This window comes from Chionomys nivalis, chromosome 13 (genome assembly GCF_950005125.1).
Source record: "Chionomys nivalis chromosome 13, mChiNiv1.1, whole genome shotgun sequence".
NCBI classification, from domain to species: Eukaryota; Metazoa; Chordata; class Mammalia; order Rodentia; family Cricetidae; genus Chionomys; species Chionomys nivalis.
The window spans coordinates 52,654,809-52,681,324 of record NC_080098.1 but is presented as its reverse complement, the minus strand read 5'-3'; the positions used below and the strand labels follow the sequence as shown (position 1 = coordinate 52,681,324).

Sequence of the window (26,516 nt, the reverse complement as noted above, 5' to 3'; positions counted from 1 at the left end):
ACAGGGAAAGGAAAGGCTCACACCATTATAAAGTTAAGTTTCCAACCCAAGAATAGAATCAAGTGTATTAGACAGTAGCCTCACACTGCTCCCCACCAGAACAGAGATTAAAAAAAAAAAAATTGGCTCTGCTGCCAGCCAAAGGGTACTTACAAGGCAAAGACTATAGGATAGGTCCTTGTTCTAACTATCATAAAAAAGTAAAAGATAAAACAGGAATGAAAAAAAAAAGGTATAAGCCAAGTTCAGAGACAAGAGAAGTATTTCCAATAATCAGAAACAAAACAGAAATGACACGCAGTAAGAGGGCAAACTAAGCTCTGCACAGATCCAGGTCCACACGAGGAAGAGCTATGAGCTTGCCCTCTGTGGATGGCGCACTGCTATCTCCCTCAGAAGCTATAGCAGGATGAATTCTATGCTGGTACAGAGGATACCACCAAAATGCACCCTGGAGACATGGCTCAGAAGAGCTGTAGGTTTAGACACATTTTTGTCACATCTACATCAGTGGAACAACAGGTGCTTAAATCATGCTCTAGATTACTGTAATGAAAACATGTCAGTACTGCCAACCATTTTTAGGGGATTGTTTAGAGAATAATAACAAGAAGAAAGCCATTTTGTTTAGGGAATAATTCCAAGAGGAAAACATCTGAACATAAAGAGTACAGAAGCAACTCTTTACAAAAGTAGTTTGGCTCACAGAACGCTGCATCCACAAGTACGTGATCCATGAACGTGCAGGGCTGACAGGCACAAAACAATGCCATTCACAGCAATAGGCACCAGGGAATCAGGAACTTATCTCTGAGAGAAGAGACTTACTCTCTCTCCAGGAAGAAAGCAAGAAAGCAGAAATAGCACAGCGATATGTCTGAGTTAGAGACAGAGCTGGACAACTTAGAGAGACTGTACCAGTACTTGGAACAGAGTACAGAGGGAAAGAGATGTATTGAACAAGTTCTGTGGACCTGCAAAAGGTCATCTCCAGTGGAATGCTAACCACTGTGTGTACCTTAAAGAATCTGTCTGCAGACAGGAATCTAACTACACAAAAGGCTTAAGGGAAATGATGCTAGTACAGGAACACGAATGGTATTGGTTCCCAACAGCCAAAGGGAAAGGCTTGTCATGCACTGGTTACCATCCACAGTACTCAGAATGTCTCTGCATTGGTAATGGGGGAAAACAGTCGCATTCTAAACACTATTCCAGTCCTGCCTGAGAAAGAGTAAAAGATCATAAAAGGGTAAAAGTGTTTCTGAGTATTCACAAACAAAGCTGATGGGCTCTGATTAGATTGCTCTGATTAGATACTGGGCTCTGATTAGATACAGAATTATTCACTGCATCACAAGGTGAAGAATGCAATATGGGTACCACATAAATAATTGCCAGGGGTGCATAGAAGAAAAAGGTAAGTAGAGAAATATCAATAACAACTTACCAAGAAATGACAAGTGGCAGAATTAGAAAACAAAGACATTAAAACAAATATTATAGCAATATTTAATATGTTCAAAAAGCTAAAACAAACACTGAATATGTTAAGTAGACATTGGGAAGATTTGTAAAAAGATGTTTGTCACATTACGAATGTGATTTAAAAAAATGTACAAAGATGACCCTACAGAAAAAAAAAAGGTAATTTTGAAGATAGGGCAGCAAGAAGTATCCAACATCAAACAGAAAAACTAAAACAGGCAAAGACAATGAACAGAAAAGAGAAATTCCGAACAATAAAGTATGTATAACTAGAGTCCCAAAAGGGCAGGAGTGAGAGAAAAATAACTGAATATTGCTCTCTGAATTCCCACAGTGATGTCCTATTTTCATTGAGCACTCTGCTGGCAAAAAGCAAGGCAGTCCACATCTCCACTGCAAAAGGATCCAAACTCAGGAAGGCTAAGCACACTGGACAACTTTCATTTTTAATACATCGTTAGTGGATTACAAGCTACAATGAGCACAGTCGAGCGAACACTGCTTGATAGAAAAAATGATTTCCTACTTCACTGTCTTGGAGGATTCTGAAACCAGCTGTAATGGAATGGATGAGAAATGTGTCACCACAGACCAGCAGTTCTCAGCCTGTGAGTTGTGACTGCTTTGGGGGTCAAATGACCCATTCACAGGGATCGCATATCAGATATTTACATGATTCATAACAGTAGCAAAATTACACTTATGAAGTAGCAACAAAATACTTTTATGGTTGGGGATCACCACAACATGAGGAACTGTATTAATGGGTCGCAGCTTGAGGAAAGTTGAAAACCACTGACATAGACTCGTGTATTCAAACACTTGGTGTCTAGCTGAGAGCACTGTTGAGGGAAGTTATGGAAGCTTTAGAAAGGTGCAGCCTTGGCCGAGAACATTCATCATTGAATGCAGACTTTGAGCATTTATAGCCTCACCCAGCTTCCTATTCTTGTTCCCTGGTTCCTGTGTGTGGCTGAGATGTGACTTCTCAGCTTCCTGATCCTGCCACCATGCCTCTCTACCATTATGGACATCTAGTGCTCTCAAACCATAAGCCAAAATAAACTCTTCCTTGAGTTGCTTTGGTCAGGCTATTTTATCATAACAATAGAAAAGTAATACTGCAACCCTCTCAAAACTGACCTTAACAGTCAAAAAACAACAGCAGTTGTAAAGACTATTAATGTGAAATGATTAAAATATTATACACTAAATTCAATTTTAGAAGCAAAGTAGAGGGCTGGAGAGATGACTCAACGGTCAAGAGCATTGACTGCTCTTCCAAAGGTCCTGAGTTTAATCCCCAGCAACTACATAGTGGCTCATAACCATCTGTAATGAGCTGTGGTGCCCTCTTCTGTCATGCAGGCATACATGAAATCAGAACACTGTAGACATAATAATAATAATAATAATAATAATAATAATAAGAAGAAGAAGAAGAAGAAGAAGAAGAAGAAGAAGAAGAAGAAGAAGAAGAAGAAGAAGAAGAAGTAGCAAAGTAAGAACCCTTACCAACAAAGTGATCTCAATAACTTTCAGTTCATTTATGGTAAAAGGGATTTATGGCTAGCGAAAACAAAACAAAATGTTTATGGCATATTGTCTTTATTACCATTACCTCATAATCTCCATCTGGACCAGGTCACTGTTCATAGAACAGAGCCCTGGAAGATTTTGGTTGAATGGATCAAAATATTGGTCCCTATACAGGTCTAACTGGCAAGCTGATTATCTGGGGGGGATCAGAGCCTGCTGAAGGGCAACACAGTAAGGAGGAAGTTAAACATACAGGGAAGAACACGACCTGGTGCCAGTCTCACAAAGCCTTACACTCTCAGAGGTAGCAGAGGTTACAACAGCATCATGGAACACATTCCTGCCAGACTCAGGCTCTGGACATGGGAATGGATGTCCTCAGGTAAAGGAGCTTCTGGCAGCTATGGTTGTTTCCTGAGGTGCTGCTGGCTGGAGACACCTTGTATATCAGCAAAGGGATTGTTGGAGATATGTTTCAAAGAGACAGGAATGCTCCCTTGAGGAGACCAGGTTAGCAGGAGAGAAGCATGGCCTCTCTGTCCCTTGATTTATTCATCTAACCTGCAGAGAGAGAGAGAGAGAGAGAGAGAGAGAGAGAGAGAGAGAGAGAGAGCGCAATACTCTACTAGGAAACACCAATATATGTCAGACAAAGGCTGAAAACCCCAAAGGATACAAAAAGAAATTAAAATTCTAGGAATCCTAAATCCCTGTCTTTGATGATATAAAAGAAATGATTACTAAGCAGGGTACAAAATACATATAAAGCAGTAGATGTACAGAAAACAATAATGAATTTCATGAGCATAAAAATAGTCTAAAATGTTATTTTATTTCCTTCTAATTCTAAAATGATAACCTCTCTTATAACGGCCTTAGGATACTGGTGCAACTCAAATGTTAGCAGAAAATAATAAATCACATATGGAGACAGAGGAAAGCTGAATCTACAGCTGCTATAATAACATCAAACTGACACAAGGACAGACATGGTCTAATTTTTAATTCTGCTTTCCAAGTACAAAGAAATCCAATATTAATAAGTGAGGAGAATCGGCTATATAAACAAATACAAAAACAATCTTGAGGAATATGTCTGAGGCTGATAAACAGTGGCCATTAATTAAATATAGACAGAAACAAAGTTTAGGTTTTTATGTGTCCTTTGGTACCCGAAATGTAATTGAATATGTAGCAAATCGAGGCTTTGTGACAACCTGGCCCAGAACAGGAGGGAGAGAAAAGAGCTAGCGGGCAGGCTGGAAAGAAATGCCACTTTAGTTAGGTTGTCTGACCTTTTTTTTTTTAACATCATAGATTTCATTGTCTCAGTCTCAGAAATAATATTAAAATGAATAATATCTCTCATTTACTCACAACTCACTCCTTTTAATCTTTCTTGAGAGGTTGTTACCTATGTGGCCCTGGATAACTTTGATCTTGCTGCCTCAGCTATCCAAATCCAGGAATTACTAGCCTGCACCACGTCGGTTATTGAAATGGTCTATTTTTATTCTTTTAAAACAGCTAAACATCAAAAATAGGTTCAGGAGTCCGAGTTCTGGGCTACACCTGGCAGCAGGAAAGAAGAGCTCCTTCTGCAAGAGCTCAGTGTCAGGTGGACAGCAGCTAGCCTCTCCTGGTACCCTCTGACTGTTCTTTGAGCTCCATGACACTCAGCTTGACGGTACTGACACAACTATACAGGGCACTCTCCGGGTCTTTTCAGACTTCAGTTTACATTACCACTATTCTCCAAAAAAACAAATATTTTTTTACTTTAATTCTACTCTATATCTTTGTGAAGCAGGTATTATAAACAAAAGTGAATTTGAAGACATAGAAAAGCTGAAATACTGGACAAGCACGATGGCTCATGTCTTCAATCAAAGAACAAAGAAGGGAGAGGCAGGAAAATCTAAGTTAGAGGCTAGCCTAGTATACAGAGTGAGTTTCAGGTCAAACAGAAATAACAATGAGATTCTATCTCAAAAAAACAAAATTAAATAACAACAAAACAACAACAACAATGATCTGTTATAAAGCATGAATAGAAAAAGTCCAAGTACACAAGACTTTTAAAAAAATCAACAAATGAACATATCCTGATAATGAGATACTATCTCACTACTGTTTCAATTCTTATATGTAGGCATGAGCTTTTGCCCCATGCGAAGACAGGCATCACAGTCAAACAAACAGAAAATGTACTGCAGAAACAGTCTTGAATAATGAAATTTCACTTCAGTGCATGGTTTTGCAAGGCATGCAAACACAAATACTAAAAATACTAATACGAAACAAGTTAAAAAGTAGATTCCCAGAAATCTACTTCCTTGGTCTCCACTGAGTCTAGCAAGCACAACACATTCGCTCATTTATTTACCTGACAGCAGGCACCTGCCATAGTATGCTGGGGAAATAAGAAGACAACTTCTGAGGGTCAGCTCTGCACTTCCACCATGTGGGCCCCGGAGATGAAGCTCAGATTGTTAGGATGGACCCTGGGCATATTTATATGCTGAGCTACCAGTTCAACACTGCTGTGTGGGATAACTATTCTGTATGCTGTGAATATATGTTGCTCTTTTATTGGTTGATAATCAAAGCTGCTTTGGCCTACAGCAAGGAGGAACATAGATAGGTGGGAAGTCAAAGGGAGGCTAAAAGAAAGAGGACAAGGGGAGATACCAGCCAGCCACCAAATGGGCAAGACATATAGAAAATGAAGTAAAAAACCACAAGCCTCATAGTAAAATGTAGATTAATAGAAATGGCTTAATTTAAGATGCAAGAGCTAGTTAGTAATAAGCCTGAGTTATAGGCCACTAATGTAAGTTTCTGTGTGATTATTCAGGACTGGGTGCCTGGGAAACAAAAGCACCACCTCCATTTACACAGAGAAAACATAACTTACAAAGACACATTCCAATTGTTGCAGATGATACAAAGCTAAGCTGAGCACCAACGTGATGGAAGGAGCATCCCATTCTATTAGCTATCAGATTAGTTTCTCCATCCTCACAGCCATTTTGCATTCAGTGCCGTAATTTCGCATCTCTTCCTTAGTTTTGTTCATCTTTACACGAAATTTACTATTTTCAACCTATAAGGTACATTTTGCATGTCATATTTCATTTTGTTTGTGAAACAAGAATTATTTCAAACTAAAAGTTGGATAACTGAAGTCTAAGATATCACAGAAACTGATAAATAAGTCAGGGTTTAAAAGGTAGAGAAGAGCTCTCAACAGAAATCCTCAGAAGGCATGGGATTTACTGCCATCCATATCCACATTCCTTCCTCCTCTTTGCTTTCTGTCCCTGGGTTGTAGCCCCAGTCATTGTTTTCAGTGTTGCAAACCTGGCTGCAGTCTTGGTTATCACGTGTTCCCTTTCCTCCCCACTGTTGTCTGGTTGTCTGGAGACTTCCCTGCTAATTCTCCCTCATCCTCAATTGGGAATCCTCCACCACGTGTCCTCCTGACTACAGGCTCTTCTGAGTACTCATAGACACTGATGCCTTGGTAAAATATAAAGAAGCATGACTCCTTGAAGACAGGAATTCTGTCTAGATTATTCTATACTTTGATGTCTACAACCTGATAGAAATCAAGTTCATAAAATCTCACAAGCAGCAATTTCAATTATTTGCTTAGAGAAAAGAGTAAAAAAGCATGATAAGGAGGGATATAAATTTTTTTGTACATAATTTTGACAAAGGAAAAGGATGCAGATGAAATCGGTCATGCTGTGTGAATCTGCAAGACAGAACGTTTCTCCTTAACACTGGGATCCCTTCTTCCCTACCCTGACTCTTAAATATTTGAACAATACGATCTATCTCCTTAGATTTCAGTGTTAAGTAGATTATACTGCTGCTAAAAATACCACAATTCCTTTATTGTAGAAATAAAGAGGGGCGAGCTATAATAGGATTTTCACATCAACAATCTTGAACTGAAATCTGTTTCACATTATACCATTTGATATGAAAAGCTTCAAGTCTGGAAACAGGAATAGAAAATAGCAACCATCCATGCAACCATTATTCTATTTTATCAAATCATAACATTTTGTCATATTTTACTTCATACTTTTACAAAATAAAACATCTTGAAGGCAGTTTCCCATACCCTCACATAACTATTCCTTACTGCCTAGAAAGTGTAAGTCTGACATCAATGTGCAAATTTAAATAATGTATGCCATATAAAGAATGTGGAGGGCTAGTTAGTGGCTTCTTAAATGTTATATGAATTATGCATCTGATGATATGGAAGTAAAGATATTCCTATAAACCTTGTTAAAACAGAGCAGCAGAGCCTTACTAAATTACAGCAGAAGTCATTTTAAACACACACTGGAGTTCAGGCGTAAATAGAGGAGTCTGTAGGAACGAAAGTATACAGGTCAACCAAGATCAGTGAGCTCTGGGATCCAGCTAGGGATGGGGACTGAGGCTCCCATTGCAGGAATCACCAACAATATTTTCCCCGTTGGAGGAAGATTTGAAACAAGTATAGAAAATGAGTCAAAATCTGAACAATATAATTTTCCCTATAGAAACTCACATCAGTTCTTCTGCTATTGACAGTAGTAGTCACACATCAAATGTGTGGCTGTGGCGTGGAGTACTCCACATTGTGAAGAATCTTATCCATGTGATGCAGTAATACAGAAACGAAAACCAAGCTAACCAGACTCTTCGCAGTGATAACAATCTAGTCCACCGTCACTGTTCCTCTCTAGCTAATTCCATTCTATACCTTCTATATATCAAGTTGAAAGAACCAAGAAGTCCACAGGCTTCCTCCCATTCGCCAATAACTTAGAAAAAACTCAAATCAACAACAAAAGCATTAGAGCCAAGCAGCTTCAATGATTGGCTGCACAGTGTTATTAACTTTTGAGTCACAAAGATATCTGAGTACCTACCATCTCCAAAAAGATGTGTCATAAGCCTAGTCAGTACTTGCTTAAGGTCAAACTCCACAAGCTTCACGGCCTCCATAGTGTGTGTCTCTTGCTTATGAGCAGAGCGAGAACTTTCTTCAAAGAGTTCCAAGCTTTCTCCATTCTTCACACCAGCAAATAACTGTAAACCAAAAGGAATAATGAAATGTATTTTTAAAAAGGCCTCAGTTGGTTTCTGTCAAACAGTACAGAAATTATGGGGATAAGAATTATATTTTAACAAAAAAAAGTAAATTAAAATTTAAAAAATTAAATTTTATAGCTAATATGCACATTGAAACAGTAACTTTGTCCTAACAGTACTTTGTACTAACTAGCCAAGCTCTGAGTTACCTAGTGTGGCGGGTCCCTGGGGAACTAAAGACACTACTCAGATCTTTGCTGATCAGTTTTATATTTGCCTGAATTTTCTGTCATTTCCTTACAAGAGACATTATCCTCAATTTTAATGGAAATGCCAAGCTTTAGACTCTAAAATAGTATCCCAAAGTGCCCCACAGGATATTTCCAATGTGATCTAAGACTAAGTAAAAAAGTACAGTTTAAGAATTAAATCCTATAAAGTCTATGAAGACAGGAAACCTGCTGGAGTTTTGATACTCTATTTCTAAAACCCATTTCAGAGCTTTGTGTATATCTCTGCCACTTACTATATACAGAAAGGGGCAAGTTAAATGATAGTGAAGTCTTGGCTCGTGCCAAATTCACAGATTTATATGGTAAGTAATGTATGAAAATACAAGGTACATGCTACAGTACAACAGCTAAATAAAATTTCCTTGATATCATCATTACCCATAGCTGTCATTAATTATAAGCTTCTTTTCCAATAAAATAGAGTATCCATAGCTGATGAGATGGATCAGTAAGTATGTGCTTGCCACATAACCAGGAGAATCTAAATTGAATCCTAAGCAACTATGTAAGAAGCCGGGCACAATGACATTCATCTGTGGTCCCATGGGGAGGAAGAAACCAGAAGCTCTCTGGAGATCACTGGGCAACCAGGCTAACCAAAGCAGTGGGCTTCAAATTCAGTGAAAGACCCTATCTCAAAAGCTAAAGTGGAAAGTGACAGACGAAATCACTTGAGATCCACCCCTGGCCTGTGTGTGCACACACATGTATAAACACAGGTATATAATCCCCCCAAAACACACACACACACTCACACACACATATCCAACTGTGGTGACATAGCAGATCAACTTTACTTATGAGGAGAATGGGTCAAAAAAGAGAAATAAAGCCAGGCAGTGGTGGCACTTTAAACCCTGCACTTGGGAGGCAAGGCATGTAGAACTCTGAGTGTTCAGGGCCAACCTCATCTACAGAGCTAGCTCTAGGACAGACAAGGCAAATGGCCATCATTGTTTACCCCTGAGTCCCATGGGAGACAATACTAAAGGGCTGTCAGTTCTAGTAAAGTTATATTGGATGATTAGAACAATCTTGATACAAAAAATAATAAAGGCACAAAGAAAGTCCCATAGCAAGGTCTCCTCTCAATGCTCAAAAGTCTTTTCAGAAGATCTAACTACCCTGGGGCTTTAAGTGAGTCCCAGGAGTGCTGAAATAACCCACCTTGTGTACAATCAACATAGTTCAGGACTCGCGCCTAAGGAATGATGCTGTCCACTATTAGCCTGGGTCTTCCTACATTAATTAACGTAAACAAGATGATGCCCTACAGACACCTTCACAGGCCAACTCAGCCCTGAGAACTCCCTCACTGTGACTCTCGTCCCAGGTGATTCTGCACTGAGGGAAGTGGTGACTAACTGACCATCACAGTTGTGCATCATGTCTGGAGTTTTGAGAATTCTAAACATTAAACACAAAAATGTTTTGTACTGAAGAAATATCTGAACGCACTGCTCAGTCTACATAAGTGAGCACTATTTAAGTGTAAAAGAGAATGCAGAAGACCTTCCTAACAGCTAGAACGATGTCCAACAGGCGAAAAAGTAAAAAAGGCCAAGTACAAAGAGGCAAATGCTGCCTTTCCTGTAAGATGCAGGAGGGACACAAAGACACACAGTCCTCATGTACCTGCAGATGAATAACTGCAGACGTGGAGAATGGACTGACCACGGCAGGTGGGCAGACACAGAGGATACACAGGTGAGTGGGGAAAGGCGTGTGAAGACAGGCAGAGCACAGTGACAACTCTCTAAGGAAAACTTTGTGTAGTTCTAAAGTTGAGAATCAATCTAATATTTAATCCACTCAAAATATGAAAAAGAAACCCAAATGTGCTTTCATTTAAATGGCACAGTCACACAGAGAAGATAGAACACTGGTTGCAGTAACTTTTAAAAGCAGTATATTAAGTCGCTTTATAAGGTTAAAACTGTAATTTTAGGGACAAACATGATACACAAGTCAGTTATTTTCTCAACAAGAATATATGGTAACAATTCTTAAATCACTTTAAGTTTTGTAAACAGAGGTGTGTCCTACCCCATTCTGCAGCTGCTTCCCAAATTACCACACAGGAGGCTTATATTAATTATAAATGTCTGGCTTGTAACTCAGGTTTATTACTAACTAGCTCTTACGCTTAGATTAACCCATAATTCTTTTCTATATTTGGCCACGTAGCTTGGTACCTTTCCTCAGCAAGGCTAGAAACAGATGAATATAGATTTCCTGGCTGTGCCTAGGAAGGCCTAGACATATAACAATAAGCATACTCAGTTCTTGGTTTCTAAATACCATTTTCTCATAAAGAAGTTCTTAGAGAAGTAACTGATTCTAAGTTGGGAATACCCTGCTAAATACAAAGTTACAAGAGTCCAGACACAGGGGGCTACCACAAGGGGTTTCATGGTCAAATCCAGATCCAACTGAACAATCCATAAATAAGTTGAGCAAGGATCACAGCCTAGATACAAAAACGAATATCCAGAAATCCAGGAAGATATTAAATATTGGATTAACATGTACAGAGAATAAAATTCTAATGAATGCATTTAGAAGAAAGCCAAAACCATAGTAACTCCAAAGATGACTAGTGGATTCTAAAGTTGATGGGAGGAAATACAAGAAGCAGGGTATTTACAGTGGTAAAGTGGTTCATAGAAATTTCTTAATTACATCAGGAAAATAGTAACTGTAATGGCAGAAAAACATACTATCTTTATGACATAATCAATCCCATGTTATGATCATGAGAAGATATCAGACAATGTCCAAATAAGCAACAGCCTCTGAAAGATATGGCAAGTGCTACGAAGAGCCAGTCACTCAAGACCACTGGTTCTCAGCCTATGAGTCACGACCTCTGGAGGGGTTGAACAGCCCTTTCACAGGGGTCACCTGAAATCACCCCAAAACACAGGTATTTACAGCAGCAAATTACAGTTATGACGCAACAACAAAAATAATCTTACGGCTAGGAGGTCACCACATCATGAGGAACTGCATTGAAGGATCACAGCATTAGGAAGGTTGAGAACCACTGCTCTAGACAAAGAAAACTGTCTTAGTTTAAGGAAGGTAGTGAGGACACGCCCACTATACAGAGTATCATTCTGGGGGGATTCTGACTTAAGTGGGGAGAAAGGCTGTGATTCCAGCAAAGATGTCTGCATGTTCTGTTTAACTCTCCAGACCTGCATGATTTTTTGTTGTTTGTTTCATTTCGTGCTTTTTTTTTAAAGAATAAAGACTAATTTTGAAAAGCAGTTTTAGATTGACAGCAAAGGTGATAGGAAGGTAGAGCTATCAATACGCCTGCCACCTACCCTCCCCCAACACATACTTCTTGCCTACCACACATATACATACACTTCCTCTACTGACAACATCCCACCAAATGCTACACCTTATGTGACTAATGGGCACAAACTGGCATATTAACAGATAGCCACAGTACTTAGTGTACATCAGCTGTGATCTCACAGCAGGCAGAGTATACATTAGGAATCACTACCGGGGCAGTTCTATGGTTTCTGTAGATTTCCAGTAAGATGCAGTCACTATTTAACACTATACAAAATAGTTTCAATGCTCTAAATACGACCTGTGCTCTACCAACTTATCTGTCTCTCCCCAGCAAACCCTGGTATCCACTGATCTTTTCACTTCAGTCTAAAGTTTCTTTTCCAAAATATCGTAATTGGAAGTATAAAGCAGTCAGACTTTTCCAATTGGCTCCTTTCACTTAGCTATATGCACTTAATTTCTCTCTATATCTTCAATGGCTTGATACTTCATGTGTGGGATTGTTTTGAATAAAACATTTTTACTATTTATACATTATTGATATTTAATTTTTAAAACATTTTATTTCTACACCTTAGAATTGCAAGAGCTGAACCAATTGGGTACTATTTTGCCAACCCTGCAACAGCATTGTCCAGAAGTGTGTATCTATGTTAGGTGATTGTATGCCTGGGAATGGAAGCAAATCACTAGGAAGCCTAAAGGCCTAGGCTGAAGGAGCTTTTACCCTCAAAGACTATATAGCCAGAGCTTTAGGGCCAATTTGCAACTTAAAATGAGAGTTGTCAGGTTTCACTCGCCCATCCTATTTAGTCTCCAAGTAGCCCTAAAGAGGAGGATAGACCTGCAAACAGAAATCCTCAAAATGCACCTGTGCCTTCTCTAGGCTCTCAGTTCAATATACGCTCCTGAGGGCACTGCTCCATTTCTATAGGCTTTAAATACAGCAGGGGACAGTGAGACGGTGCAGCTGGTAAAGGCACACACCACTAAGAGCGACAATTCACAGCAGTCCCACAGTAAAACGACAGAATTGACTTCCATGTTTCCTATATCTCCAGAAAAAAGACAGACACACACACACACACACACACACACACAGAGAGAGAGAGAGAGAGAGAGAGAGAGAGAGAGAGAGAGAGAGAGAGAGAGAGAACAAAAAACTTAAAATCTGAAGAATATTTTTAATTATAGCAACATTATTTCATGGGTTGCTTACCTCTTTTTAAAACAATCCCCTTTATCTCTTCATTCAGCACACCTAATCCACACTTAGAACAAACTTCTTGATTTTGACATTGTAAACTGTATTCAGAATCATATTACAAGACTCCCGGGAAGTGAATGTCTTTCATATTTTACCCCTGGCTTGTTGTCTTGTGGAGCTGAATATTAAACACAGGGTCATAGTACACCTGCAAAATTCAAGATGTTATTTCTTTCTGCTGTGTAGTACTCCATTGTCTAAATGTACCACATTTTCCTTATCCATTCTTCAGTCGAGTGACATTTACTTTGTTTCCAGGTTCTGATTATGACAAACAATGCTGCTATGAACATAGTTGAGCACATGTCCTTGTGGCACAATTGAGCTTGGATATATACCCAAAAGTGGTATTACTGGGTCTTGAGGAAGGTTGTTTCATAATTTTCTGAGAAATTACCATACTGGTATCCAAAGGGGCTGTACCAACTTGCATTCCCACCAGCAATGCAAGTGTGCTCCCTTTTCCCCACAATCTCTCCAGCATAATTTGTCATCAGTGTTTTTGATCTTGGCCATTCTTACAGGTGTAAGATGGAATCTCAGAGTTGTTTTGATTTGCATTTCTCTGATAAGGATGTTGAGCATTTCCTTCAGTGTCTTTCAGCCATTTTAGAATATTTTACTTTTGTGACCCCTTCTTCTTTCTCCATATCCCCTTCTTCTGGTTCCTGTCTATGTCCAATCACCTCATAGTCTCTCTTGTGTCACCTATGTTCTACTTCCTGCATGTCCTCCATACCTTCTTTCCCTCTTATCACTGCTTATATGACCTCTACCACACATACCCGATGTATGTATGTATGTATGTATGTATGTATGTATGTATATATGTAAACATTTCAAGTAAGGCTCTGCATATGAGAAAAATAGGTGGTACCATTCTGAATATGGGATACCTTGCTTAATATAGTATTTTCAGATTCATCTATTTCCCAGAAATAACATAATTTCACTTTTCTCTACAGTTGAATGAAATCCCATTGTGCGTATGTCCCACAGCTACATAGTCCATTTGTGTACTGATGGACACCCAGCTAGGGTAGTTCCACTGTCTTGGTATTGTGAGTAGAGCAGCAATAAGCGTGGATGGACAAATTTCTGTGAGGCGGAATGCACGCAGCACCTTAGGTATTTGACTAGAGGTGGTAGAGCGGGGTCATATAGTAGCATAACTTCTTTTAGCTTTTTTTTTTCTGATAACTTTTCACACTGATTCCCACACTAATTACACCAGCTCATACTCCCACCAATAATGCATAGGGTTGTCTTTCCCCATGCTAGCTAGCATCTGTTCCTCTTTGTTTCATAGCGGAAGCCATGCTGACTGAAATGAGAGGGAATCTCACAGAAGTTTTAATTTGGATTTGTTGACAGCTAAGAATATTAAATACTTTTTAAAACTATTTATTGGCCATTTCAGTTTCTTCTTTGGAGAAGTGTCCATTTCATTCACCAATTGACTGGCATTTCTGTTATTCTGATGTTTAACTTTTGCAGTTCTTTATATAGTCTAGATATTAATACCTTGTCTGGCAAAGATCTTCTCCCATTCTGTACACTGTCAACAGAGCAGACAGCCTACATAGATCTTTAATGTGCTAATCACCTTATGTTTCTCTATATTTTTAAGCTTATATCCTCTCTTCAGGACAAATGTCATTCATTACATTCTTTGCAAAGAAAAATAGAAACTTCTTACAAATTAGCATTAGACCTGAGTAGAACTGATCATATAAAAAGTCAAAGACTTCAACTTCAATTCAATGAGGCCATTTTCTTGGTTTTCCTGAACCACAGCTGAGGATGGGCACATGGGACAATAAAATCTAAAGTCAAGACTCGGCCAATAGCATCACACAGGCGACAAGAAGGCCTGTTCACTCTGTCCTTCCTAGACGATCAGCATGGGAGTCTTGACAAAGGAGCCGGTGCAGCTGTCAGTCACTACTTGTTCACTCTGTCCTTTCCTAGACGATCAGCATGGAAGTCTTGACAAAGGAGCCGGTGCAGCTGTCAGTCACTACATAAGAAAACTAGAACTACCTCTGGTGTACCTTTCTCCAAACACAAAGTACTTGCCTGGTAATATTAATGAATATCTTACATTAGTATTAACGTGTACTATCCTGTTAAAAGCACATGGTCCTCCCCTGTACCACATGCAGCTCCTGCCACTGCGATTGTGCCCCCACACCACCTCTTTACAAACAGTTGCAGTTACCAGATAATGCTAGGAGGTAAGTTGTAGAATTCAATTCTGGACTCTGGCAAAGCACTTCAACAAATCAGAAGCACTGGGATGTTTATGTAGATACACCAAACATGCCAAAAACCTCAGAGGAGAAGTAAGCAACAGCAATTGTGTGTATTAGGAAAACTTAAATAACTCCTATTTAACAGGTACCCTTTGGGGGTTCTTAGCATCATTAATAAAAAAATTAAATAATGGACTCAGATGGAAGCACAAGAACAGTTTTATTAGAGTTAAAAAGGGAAATCACATGGCACAAGGCAGGCAAGCAGCAAAACCTCAGCTGCTGCCTAGACAAGAATGGAGGAAAGAAAGGAAAACTAAGCCATTTAAGTTGTGGGGCCAGGGAAACTTTAATGAAAGAGGAAAGAAGTCAAAATGTGTGTGTGTGGGCGGGGAGGTATTATGAAAAGAGATAGAAAGAAGTGAAGGAAAGGGTACTGCTTTACTGAATGGATTGGAAAAGCTGGCAGACATAAGAACCCCACATGGTTGTAGTCCTTAAGCTTCTTCACTAGAGGTTGGGGTTCTGGGGTGGAATAGTAGAGTATCTCACTATTTTGAGATTACTATTAATGAATTATAATTAATAAATTATTCTGACTATCTCTTTAGCATATGAGTCCACCGTCCTAGTTGTGATCGCTTAGCCAAAGTGACAGAACCAGCCCGACTGGAACGTTGGGACTACACTAGACTAGGAATTCTAGTCTCTCACCCAGTTTTCCTACTCAACCACTATATTGCAGCTTAGGACAATGCCAAATAAAAGGAGCCAAGCTTTCATAAGGCTGTTTTTAAAACTAATAACGATTGAGCCGGGCGATGGTGGCGCACGCCTTTAATCCCAGCACTCGGGAGGCAGAGGCAGGCGGATCTCTGTGAGTTCGAGACCAGCCTGGTCTACAGAGCTAGTTCCAGGACAGGCTCCAAAGCCACAGAGAAACCCTGTCTCGAAAAACCAAAAAAAAAAAACTAATAACGATTACATAGCGAGTTCCAGACATCAATGACCTCCAGAGTACATGAGGATAACCAGAATGTATCTGGAACATGTAGAAAACATTAAAGATTGGAAAACACCAAAATAAGGTGAAAGTGCACCCTATGTAATGCGGCACTGATGAAAAACAAGATCATCCAATCAGAGCCAGCTATTATTTCTATGCCCAGATAAAATAAGAAAAAGACATAGAGGTATACAGATAGGGGGAGGGGTAAGGATGCTTGGAAAGATCCCACCCCAGACCCAGAGACTTAAATGTGGTTTCTCACTTAACCTGGTGATGGGGAGTCAGAAACCACAGTATTGATGAAAACTTAGCTTTCCATTAGTTGTTAGGCCATGTTAGTCGTTGTTAGATTAGTCTTTCTTCATTCCTGACATTTTCTTAATTATCCCTATACAAACTCCAATGACCCAAAATACAGATTCTATCCTCACTGCAGAAGTCAGAGGAAGTAGTTCAAATGAGAACAGAATAGATAAAAGAAACTGATTCAGATACAGTTTAACAATGAAAGTAGATAACAAAATGATTCTATTTAAAATTTAGAAAGCAAAAAATATTTTTCAAATAGTCTTAGAAATTAAGCAAATTTTCAAAAAGGCAAATTTAAAAAGAGGAAAAAAGAATGGTCAGAATAATATATAAACATGCAAATTCCAAATGACCAAAAGGAAAGGAGTCAGATTAAAGCGGAATTCCAGATGGTTGTATCACAGCCCAGACCCTTTCCTGTTTGCTTATTTAAATATCCTTTTCTATTTGTTCGTTTAAGTATCAAGAGACCACTCACTCCTGCACCACAAGCCTTGGGTGTGCATGCCAGACTCTATTTATGTTGCCTATTTCTCTGGGGTTTTGTGACACAGCTCATGTTGCTCTGACTATTCACAGAACCATCAGCTGATGACAACAGGTACAGTCTACCTTATACTGTCGTTACCCTTCCCACTACATGCTTTCATTTAATGCCCACTAGCACCACATTCCAGTCACTCCAGTAAGAACTCAGGGTTTAAAGAGTTAATGGAGGAGAAACATTGCATAGTAATTGATGGTTCCTGAATCCAAACTCAACTCTATGATTGTGATCCAGTCTCAGACCCAGAGCCCTGTCTAGGACTTCAATACAGAAAGGACCAGACAGACAGAATGAAAATGTGATATAAAACATGAACATAACTTAGCTGCCAGGCCCCAAACACTTACATTTCCTGAGACACTGCATAAAGTAATAATAGTTTACTCCAATTAAAACAGGTTTACTATATAAGGATCACTAAATTCTATCATCATCATCACCATCATTATGTTGTTGTTGTTGTTGTTATTATTACTATTATTATTAATTGGGATTGGGAGATAGCCCAGTCCGTAAAGTGAGCACACTGCAAGTGTGAGGCCTACAACCTACACTAGAAAATAGTCAGATATGATGATGCATGCTTATAATCCCAGTGCTAGGGAAGGAGAAACAAACAGATGCCAGGGACTCTCTCTCCCACCAGCCTAGTATGGCTGGTGAGTTCCAGTCTTAAAGTGAACAGCTCCTGAAGAACAGCACAAAGGCTGACCTCAAGCCTCTACGAGCATGTGCTGTACAAACAGAAAAAATTACCAACAAACATTTAAGCATGCCTTTTGAGTACACTAAGCATCTATGAACTTGCACACAAGTGGACAGTTTGGGAACCATTCACAGTGTGCATTCCACACAGATGAAATGATCCATATTAGCACTACTCACAGAAAAATGGCATGTGGTAAAAAAAAAAAAATTGTGTGAACTTATATGGGAGATGGGTGTCCTGGAGAGTCCTGGAGTGTTCCGGTGGGTCCTGGCGCATTCTGGGACATTCTGGAGCATCCTGGAGCATCTATGCTAACCCCTGTGTTTGACTCCAATGATCTCAACCCTTTCTTCCTAAAGTGAGGAAGAGAAGTAGTGAAAAGGAAAAGAAAAGAAACTAAGGCGAAAAGCATCTTAGTGTTGAATAAATCATACACAGAGAGATCAAAGGGGATTAGAAACAACTCAGAGAACTGTTCAGAAGAATCCCTCCAGAAGGAAGAAGCAGGTCTGTGACATTCTGTACCACGTATAAACTCTGAAAGATGATGTGGCTAAGAAAATATTCAGTCAGCCCTACAGTACTTGTATGAGTGGACACAGACTCAAAAGACAAGGGCCCTTCTTGGGCACTCCGCAAGCGCATCTACAGAACACACCTAATGCATTCTGCATTAACCCAAAAATGCTGACAGAAAACAACTAAACTTTTCTGCGGACTCCTGAACCAGGAGAAAGGCAAGAAAGGAGAAGGAAGAGACAAGAATGACTTCAAAAAATGGACAATTGTCGTCAGGTGAAATCCTGGTTAATAGCATGCTTTGTCCAGATCTTGGTGCAGTTCTGCAGGTCATTTTTTTTTTAAAGTCTAATTAACCCACATAACTTTATTAGAAAATGCCTAAGAGAAAAGACTCAAAGATTCATAGCCAAATTAAACAGGACAAATAGTTACTTTTTCAGCAATATGAGAAGTCTTGGACAATTAGAAAAAATCAGGAGATTTTTTTTTTGACAAACAAATATAACTGAAGTGCTTGGATGTAAAAACCCAAGAAGTCCATGAGATACAGAGTGGCTAAGTAATTCCACATGTATGCGAAGTCCTTCCCACCTTCCTTCCCAGATTCTGCAATTCCCTAGGCCTAGGCAGCAGCTGTCAGAGAACTGAGTTATACAGAGGAACTATTGGGAACAACTGCCCACTAACAGCTGATAAGGGGACTTGGAGGGAACAGACAGATCCATTATTGATTCCTCAAATGAGCCTGCTGCAGATTACAGGACATAAACACTGTCTGCTTATAAATTCCCCAACACGCATTGTGTAACAACTCAACACTTTACAGTCACTAGCAGAGCTCCCTGAGCCTGTGTTCTGCTGAGACAGAAGTGAGTGCAGAGTGCACAACAACAGAACATAGTTTCATTCCAAATTCGTAGCTTCAGCACTGTAGGCCAGCATGAGACCAGTGCCATCTAGAGGCAGAGGACAGGGAGCTGCTCCATCACTGACCAGGCTACAAGATTTGTCATCAAAAAGTATTCTCCTTTATTTCCATTTTCAAAATATTAAAGTCTAGCAGATTGTACTTGTAATACCTTTTAACTAAAGTCAGACATAACTGCCGCCAGGGCCATATTAATTTACTAAGGTACCAGATGATGTTTTTCTGCACTTTTTAGCCTCAATGGTACAATTCCTGAAAGAGATAAACAGTGTTTCTAAAACAATCCCAAGGAAAAAGGGACACAGACAACACAGATCACTGGCTCGACTCTGCATTTGGAAGTCGCCAACTCTTTACAATGCCAATGAAAATCTAAGAGGCTAGAGCAGGAAGGCTTGGAAATAAATACTGAAACAAAAGTGAGTCCAGATAGTAACAGAGAGAAATCACTTCAGGATGGGCACAGCAGCACACCCCTGTCATCACAGCAAGCAATGCTGAAGCAGAAGACCCAACTGAGCCACAGAGTCTAAAACTTGCTTGGTGACAACAGCAAGATATTGTCTTAAAAGAAGAAAAATTTAAAAAAAAAAAACTTTAAGGTTCACTGCTATGGTTTTGATCTAAAATATTCCCCAAGGGCTTGTCTGTAAAGACAGGTCCCCAACCTGTGGTCACTCTTAAACAATAGTAAGGAAGCCCTATTGTTGGGGCATATTCTTGAAGGTTATAAAAGCCCAAATACTTGGTCTCTCTCTTTGCTTCCCATCTACCACACAGTGAGCACCCTGCTGCTTTAGAAGTTCCCCCCAGAATGCACTGAGTCTGTCACCATAGGTCAAAGTCAACAAGGCCAAGTGACCAGAGACTAAAATAAGCCTTTCTTCAATGCTGATAGAGCTTAGAGAAATGTTATAGTGAAAAACCTGGCTATTACCTTAATTGTGATAAATATGCCATAGTATTTAATAGTGGGAAAGCTGCTGTTATAGGGATTTCAAGAGTTCTCTCTTGTTGGCAACATTTCAACAAAACAAATAATATTCTATAATAAGAGTGGAGATGATATACTCCTTTAACTGAAATCAGCACAATGCAGAAAGAATTGGAGCCCCAAGAGTCACATCACACTCTTACTGTGAATGAAGATGGATGAGCACGATTTTCTAATAGCTTCAGCACTAGCCACGGTCTCTGAGTACCAGCAAGACCTCCAGAACAGGGACCATCACAATGACGTCATCACCATATGAAGCACTGCAGACGCTTCATGCTATCCTTGCCAATTACTTGATTAATTTAGAACTATCTCAACAAGCCCACACTGAGTAAAGCAGCACATATCAGGGTTGAAAGTTTTTGTTTTTGGTTTTTTTTTTTTTTTTTTTTTTTGGTTTTTCGAGACAGGGTTTCTCTGTGGTTTTGGAGGCTGTCCTGGAACTAGCTCTTGTAGACCAGGCTGGTCTCGAACTCACAGAGATCTGCCTGCCTCTGCCTCCCAAGTGCTGGGATTAAAGACGTGCGCCACCACCGCCCAGCTGGGTTGAAAGTTTTAACTGTTCTCTTCAATTAACATCAAGCACTACAGTAAAAACACATTCCACATTAGAATATCTATTCCCACCCCTCTATCTTCACTTGAGGAAAAAAAAAATGTTGGTCCAGCTCTCTTCCCAGGAAACAGAAGCCATCCAATAGAAAATCTCCCAGAGTCTAGTCCTCCATCCCCTTCCATAACCTGTCTTTGATAACCAGGCTTCAATCCTTCATTCTTACTTGACTTTAAGAAAGGGAATTATTCTTGACGCAAACTTTCTTCTGGGCAGGCTCTAGACCATATCCCTCCTCTGCCTCCTAGACACACTTTATCCCATTCCTGTGTCCTCAAAGTCCTTGACTAGAGCTCACATCGTCATTTCCATGCTCGCTATCCCTAATTTGACTCTTCATCTCAACAAACACATTTAATTCTGTCCTCCGAACAAGCGATCAAACAAATGAAAACTGGCTGTTAGGCCAGATCGTGCTCCCGAGTCATGATTCCCAGTGAAGGGCTCCCTCCTTTGCCATCTTCCTCACAGCTTCTCTGTCCCCCTACTGCCACTCTGTGTGTGTGATCCAGAAGCCTCATTCCCACCTTTCTGTGCTCCTCCATCTGTACACTGTGTTCCTATAACTCTAGCTTCCGACTACGAACCAATGCCTTTGAGTCGGGATGCCATAAGTTCTTGGGAATTTATCCAAAAGGCACTTCACCCCAAAACCTGTGCTAGGACCCAAGTATACACCTTGCACACTGTCTCTGTGTGCAAATTCTCCACTTAAACATAGACTAGGCTCAATCCTCTTTCCTCTTCCCATCATAAAACATAACTCTCTTGTAATCCTTAATTCTGCAAATGGTACCAAGAAAATAATGCCAGGGATTCTACTTCCCCTCTCCTCCCCACACACAATGATAAAATCCAGTCAATCTTACCTCCTTCAAGTATCTTTGTACCTATCATGTGGCCATCTCCTTAGCCAGGCCTGCACTCAACCAGTCTCCTAGGAAGTAAAAGTTTTCTCATGTGTCTTTCCAGCATCAGTCTTGCGTGGTGCTGCTACACACTCCATACTACCCCAAATGGTCAATTTGGTTGTCTCATTCTTATTCTTCAGTAGTACTGAAGACCTCTACATTTTTTTAAAATGAAGTTCAAATGCCCAGCAAGTTACACAGGAAGCCGTTCATGAAGTTGCTCAAGCCTCCCACTTGTCCTTCATTGCCTATCATCTCCTCATGTGCCAGGCATGCCATATTACACGTTCTAGGGATGTGTCACAATTGTCCTCTTTTGAAGCTATCAGATATGCTACTCCTAATACCATTTTTGCAACCATACTGTTTTGTTCAGGATTCTCCAAAATACCATTATTTTTTTTATCAGAAGTGATTTCTCATTTCCATGTGCTGACCATCTTTCTCAGCATGCTAATTGCATGGTATGGAGCCTTGTTTATCTCTCACAAGGCTAAGAGCAATGAACAGTGCTTAGTCAAGATCTTCTTTTATCCCAACCCTGCTTAGGAGTAGGTTCCCAAGAACATGTGCCATCTAAACACAAAGGCAAACTCCATCCACCTCAGCTCAACCAAAGCCTATAGCTACATAGATGACCTGAGAGCCCCAGGACAGGGCAGTTGTATAGGAGGTCATAGGCACAGCCTGTAACTCCAGTAAGTACGGCCTCGTCTATTAATTTTTGGCTCAGAACGAAATGAGTAAGAATCCCCTGGAAACAGTCACATGTACATACCTCACCACAGGAACTCCCAGGCCTTCGCATCCCATGAACACAGCAAGCAAATTCAATTATATTATTCAAATCTGACTAAAGCATTTCAGCAAATATTAAGTATTCAAATCACTTTGGAGAGGATTGGGATATCTTATATTAAAGGGATAGCAGATTCATCTAAGTGGATTTGAGCTGCTAATTTTCATGGTTTTTAATTTCTTTAAACAACTGGGATCGTCTGCTTCTCATTGGGGAGGACTTGTGTTTGAAAGGGCCAGTTAAACAGCTCTCTGTCCTCAGGTCTCTGTGGGAAGTCCATTCTTGCTTCAGCTAATTGATATCGAACTGGTTTTGTCTTTCCTTGGGTTTTCTGTAATGCACCACATGCCAATTAATCAAATTAGAGAGATCAGCAGAGGGGAGGGAATTCACTGAAACTGTGTATTGCAAGAAACAGACCTCATTCTCTCCCTGCTGCTGTCTTATTTCCTCCCCCTGTAATGAAACTTTGCGACAGTGGAATAAAGGAAAGAGATCTGAAATAGGTCATGTGTCAAGACACTATAACTGAAGAACAATGACTGTCAGACAGCCAGAGCAACTGTTGCTTGTCAGGATATCCAGCTTCCAATGGACACACTCGGCTAGTTTCAGTCTAAGCCTTTTAGGAGAACAGTCATCCCTCATTCAGAGTGACTTTCATTCCCAAATCCACATGATCTACCCAAACCGTCCAGCTTCTATAATATAAAACTCAACTTGAATAGTCAGATCACAAGGTAAGTAACCCGAAGGTATGTTCCTGAGATGACAGGTTCAACAAAAATTCTCAAGGAGGTAGGGTCACCAAACATGACTGTTGGGATGAGCTGGAGCTGTCCTCCATGATCATCCAGTGTAGCAGCATCTGGAGTTCCTGAACCCCAGGTCTCCACAGAGACCCTGCTTCCAGGTATTCACATCCGTTGTGGCGTATCCTCCTGCTTTATTGATTCTCACATGTACTCTATAGCCCTTTCTTCTCTTGTAGGTTATCCCAGGGACACTGATGGGAGACTATTGCTCTGGCTTACACACAGAAAGCACGAGAAACTTTAATACATTAAAGAAAGGAAGCTACAGACAGTTGTACAGAAAGAGCAAGAGATATTCAGTGTTCAGACATGCTGATATAAAAAGCAAGTATGGTAACTGAGGTGACAATGCAGTCCCCCACCCATGTTTATAATCCCAGTGACAGGGAAGTAGAAACAGGAGGACTAGACTGGGACTTGGCCAGCCAGAGTCCAGCCGAATCAGTAAGCACTGGGTTAGACGGGAGACCCTGTCTCAAAAAATAAGGTGTAGAGCATAAAGACTTCTAATATCCACCTCTGTCTTCCACAACACACATGCATATGTACATACACATGCACACACATACACACACACACACACACACACAAAATAATCACGCTCCTCTGTGTGTACATATGCAGAAATGGTAAAAATGTAATAAAAAGGAACAATCAAAAATGGCAACAACAAAAACACCACATCCCCGTGAGAACTGGATCTCATTACAGACAACAGTTTAAAGGAGAAAGGAACACCCATCCTGCTTGCTCCTGCAGGAGATGGGAATAAAATAAATATAGAGACTCACAACTGAACAATTGCACAGGGTGAAAGATCGTGAAACACTCAGTCCTAAATGGGGTGTCTCCATCAAATCTCTCCCCTAGAGGCTCAGGGAACCCTAGAGAAAAGGAAGTGGAAAGATTATAAGATGCAGAGGTGATAAAGGACAGCACGAACCAAGACCTTCTAAACACAGCACAACCAACACATGTATGAACTCAGAAACTATGGCTCAGGGTCTGCACAGGTCTGGACCACCTAGATAGGGTCCTAGGACTGACATGGGAGGTGGACATATACCCCCATCTTTAACCCACTAGTCATCTCTAATTGATAACCACTTTCAAAAACAATTAATTTTAAAATTTTTAAAAATTAGTTTTCTCCAACAGAGCCTCACTGGGTATATAAACCATACTTAAGGGAAGGCCTTATACCTAGCAGAAGATAGCCAACTAAACTCAATGGCATTTTTTTTTTTTTGAGGTTCTCCGTCTCCTAATTCTTTATTAGGGTCTTTTTTAAAAAAAAAATCATGGATGTCCTTTTCATACTGATTATGGTTTCAGTTTTGTGTTTTTATGGGATTTCTGTGTGTGTGAACATGTCTCTATACCTATATGTGTTTCTTGTGCTTTTCTTTGGCTCTTTTTCTTCTGTTTGTTTGGTCTCAATCTTGTTTATTTGTTTTTATTTTATTTTTGATCCCTATTTGTATTCTAATAAGAGAAAGAAACAGTGTGGATTTGGGTGGGTGGTGAAGTGGCAAGGATCTAGGAGAAGTTGGAGCAGAGGAAACCATAATCAGAACATATTATATGAAAAAAGCCTATTTCCAATAAAACAAAGATTATAGAAGGGAGGGAGGGAGGGAGGGAGGGAGGGAGGGAGGGAGGGAGGGAGGGAGGGAGGGAGGGAGGGAGGGAGGGAGGGAGGGAGGGAGGGAGGGAGACTAAAGGACAAGGTGGAGGAATCCAGAGGACATCTGAACTCCCACGGGTTCTGTTCTGGAGAACCACCATCAACATAAATAAACTCCTAAGCTTTGAGACACATTTGGAAAGCTGGAATTCCCACAATTCTTCTGAGTGAAACTAGCAGCAGATCTTTAATGATACCCTGTGTTGACTGCAGGTTTCAAACAAGGATAGAGTCTTTCAAAAATAAATCACCACTAGTGCACTTGATTCATTGTGGATGAATTTATTGTAGCTGACTTGATAAATCCTATAGTATATAGTAACATATGACAGAATCAGTATTTAACAATCTAATTCTAAAATGATATACCAGAGTTCCAATAATCATTTGTACCATTACTGCCAAAGCAGGTAATGCATATTCTACATAGTCCCACCACAAGACCCTCATGAAGAGACACAGCACATCCTGAAAGGGGAAAGAATCAATGTGACTCAATCAAAGGGATTTAACCTTAGGAGTCAGTGACCTTAAAAAAATTAAAAATTTAGAATTATCAACTGTAAACAGAGGTTTCTCTGTCCCTCCCCATCTTGCAGCTGCTTATAAATTCAGAGGTTTAGTATTAATTACAGAATGTTTGGCCTATAGTTCAGGCTTATTACTAACTAGCTCTTACATTTAAATTAACTATTTCTATTCATCTATGTATGGCCATGTGGCTGTAGAATTACCGGTCTGCTGGCATCTTGCTTCTTGGGAGGCTGGCTCACTTCTCCCTCAACCCTGCCTTTCTCCTTGTATTCAGGTTGGATTGTCCACCTAGCTATATCCTGCCTTGCTATAGGCAAAAGCAGTTTTTATTATCAACCAATGAGAGCAACATATATTCACAGTGTACATAAGGGTTATCCCACAGCAATCAACCAAGAGAATGTAAACCCTTAAAATTCATCATCTGACTCAGAATCCTTCTGGTAAGAAGGTTCTTTATATTTGCCTGGTATAATATAATTTTAAGCCTGGCTCACAAATCCGAAATAACACAAACAATAACTTACTCAAAGACTAACACTTAACAGGTCTCAAAGGAGCAGTGTGTAGTGGATGTGCTTAACTCTCAGTCCAGTGGGATTGAGTGTCACCACTATCAGGATGGCCTGAGGTTGACAGGGAAAGCATCTCACCTACCATCTAGCAACTTCCCAGCTAAATATGTGAAATGATGCTAGTCCATCCCTGCTCACAGCATCCAGGTATATGTACCACACAAAGAGATGTGGTCCCCAGCAAAGCGTGACATCTCCTGTACAAGAGTGCGAGAACACTGAATATATTTCTGTCACTTTCACACTTCACTTAGGCTAGTAGAAAAGACATTGTCACTGCATTTATATGGATTCAATAAAACCTAAG

General features: G+C 40.0%; 1 protein-coding gene across 6 annotated transcripts in view; it reads right to left on the bottom strand.

The window, feature by feature from the left end:
• The window catches only part of Fars2 (phenylalanyl-tRNA synthetase 2, mitochondrial), a 389,947-nt gene that overhangs the window by 272,018 nt on the left and 91,413 nt on the right, over positions 1–26,516 (bottom strand). For all 6 annotated transcript variants that reach the window (XM_057788169.1, XM_057788168.1, XM_057788167.1 and 3 more), the window contains one exon: positions 7,965–8,124. In XM_057788169.1, the coding sequence (XP_057644152.1) occupies positions 7,965–8,124 (160 nt within the window). The remainder of the gene's footprint in view (positions 1–7,964; positions 8,125–26,516) is intronic.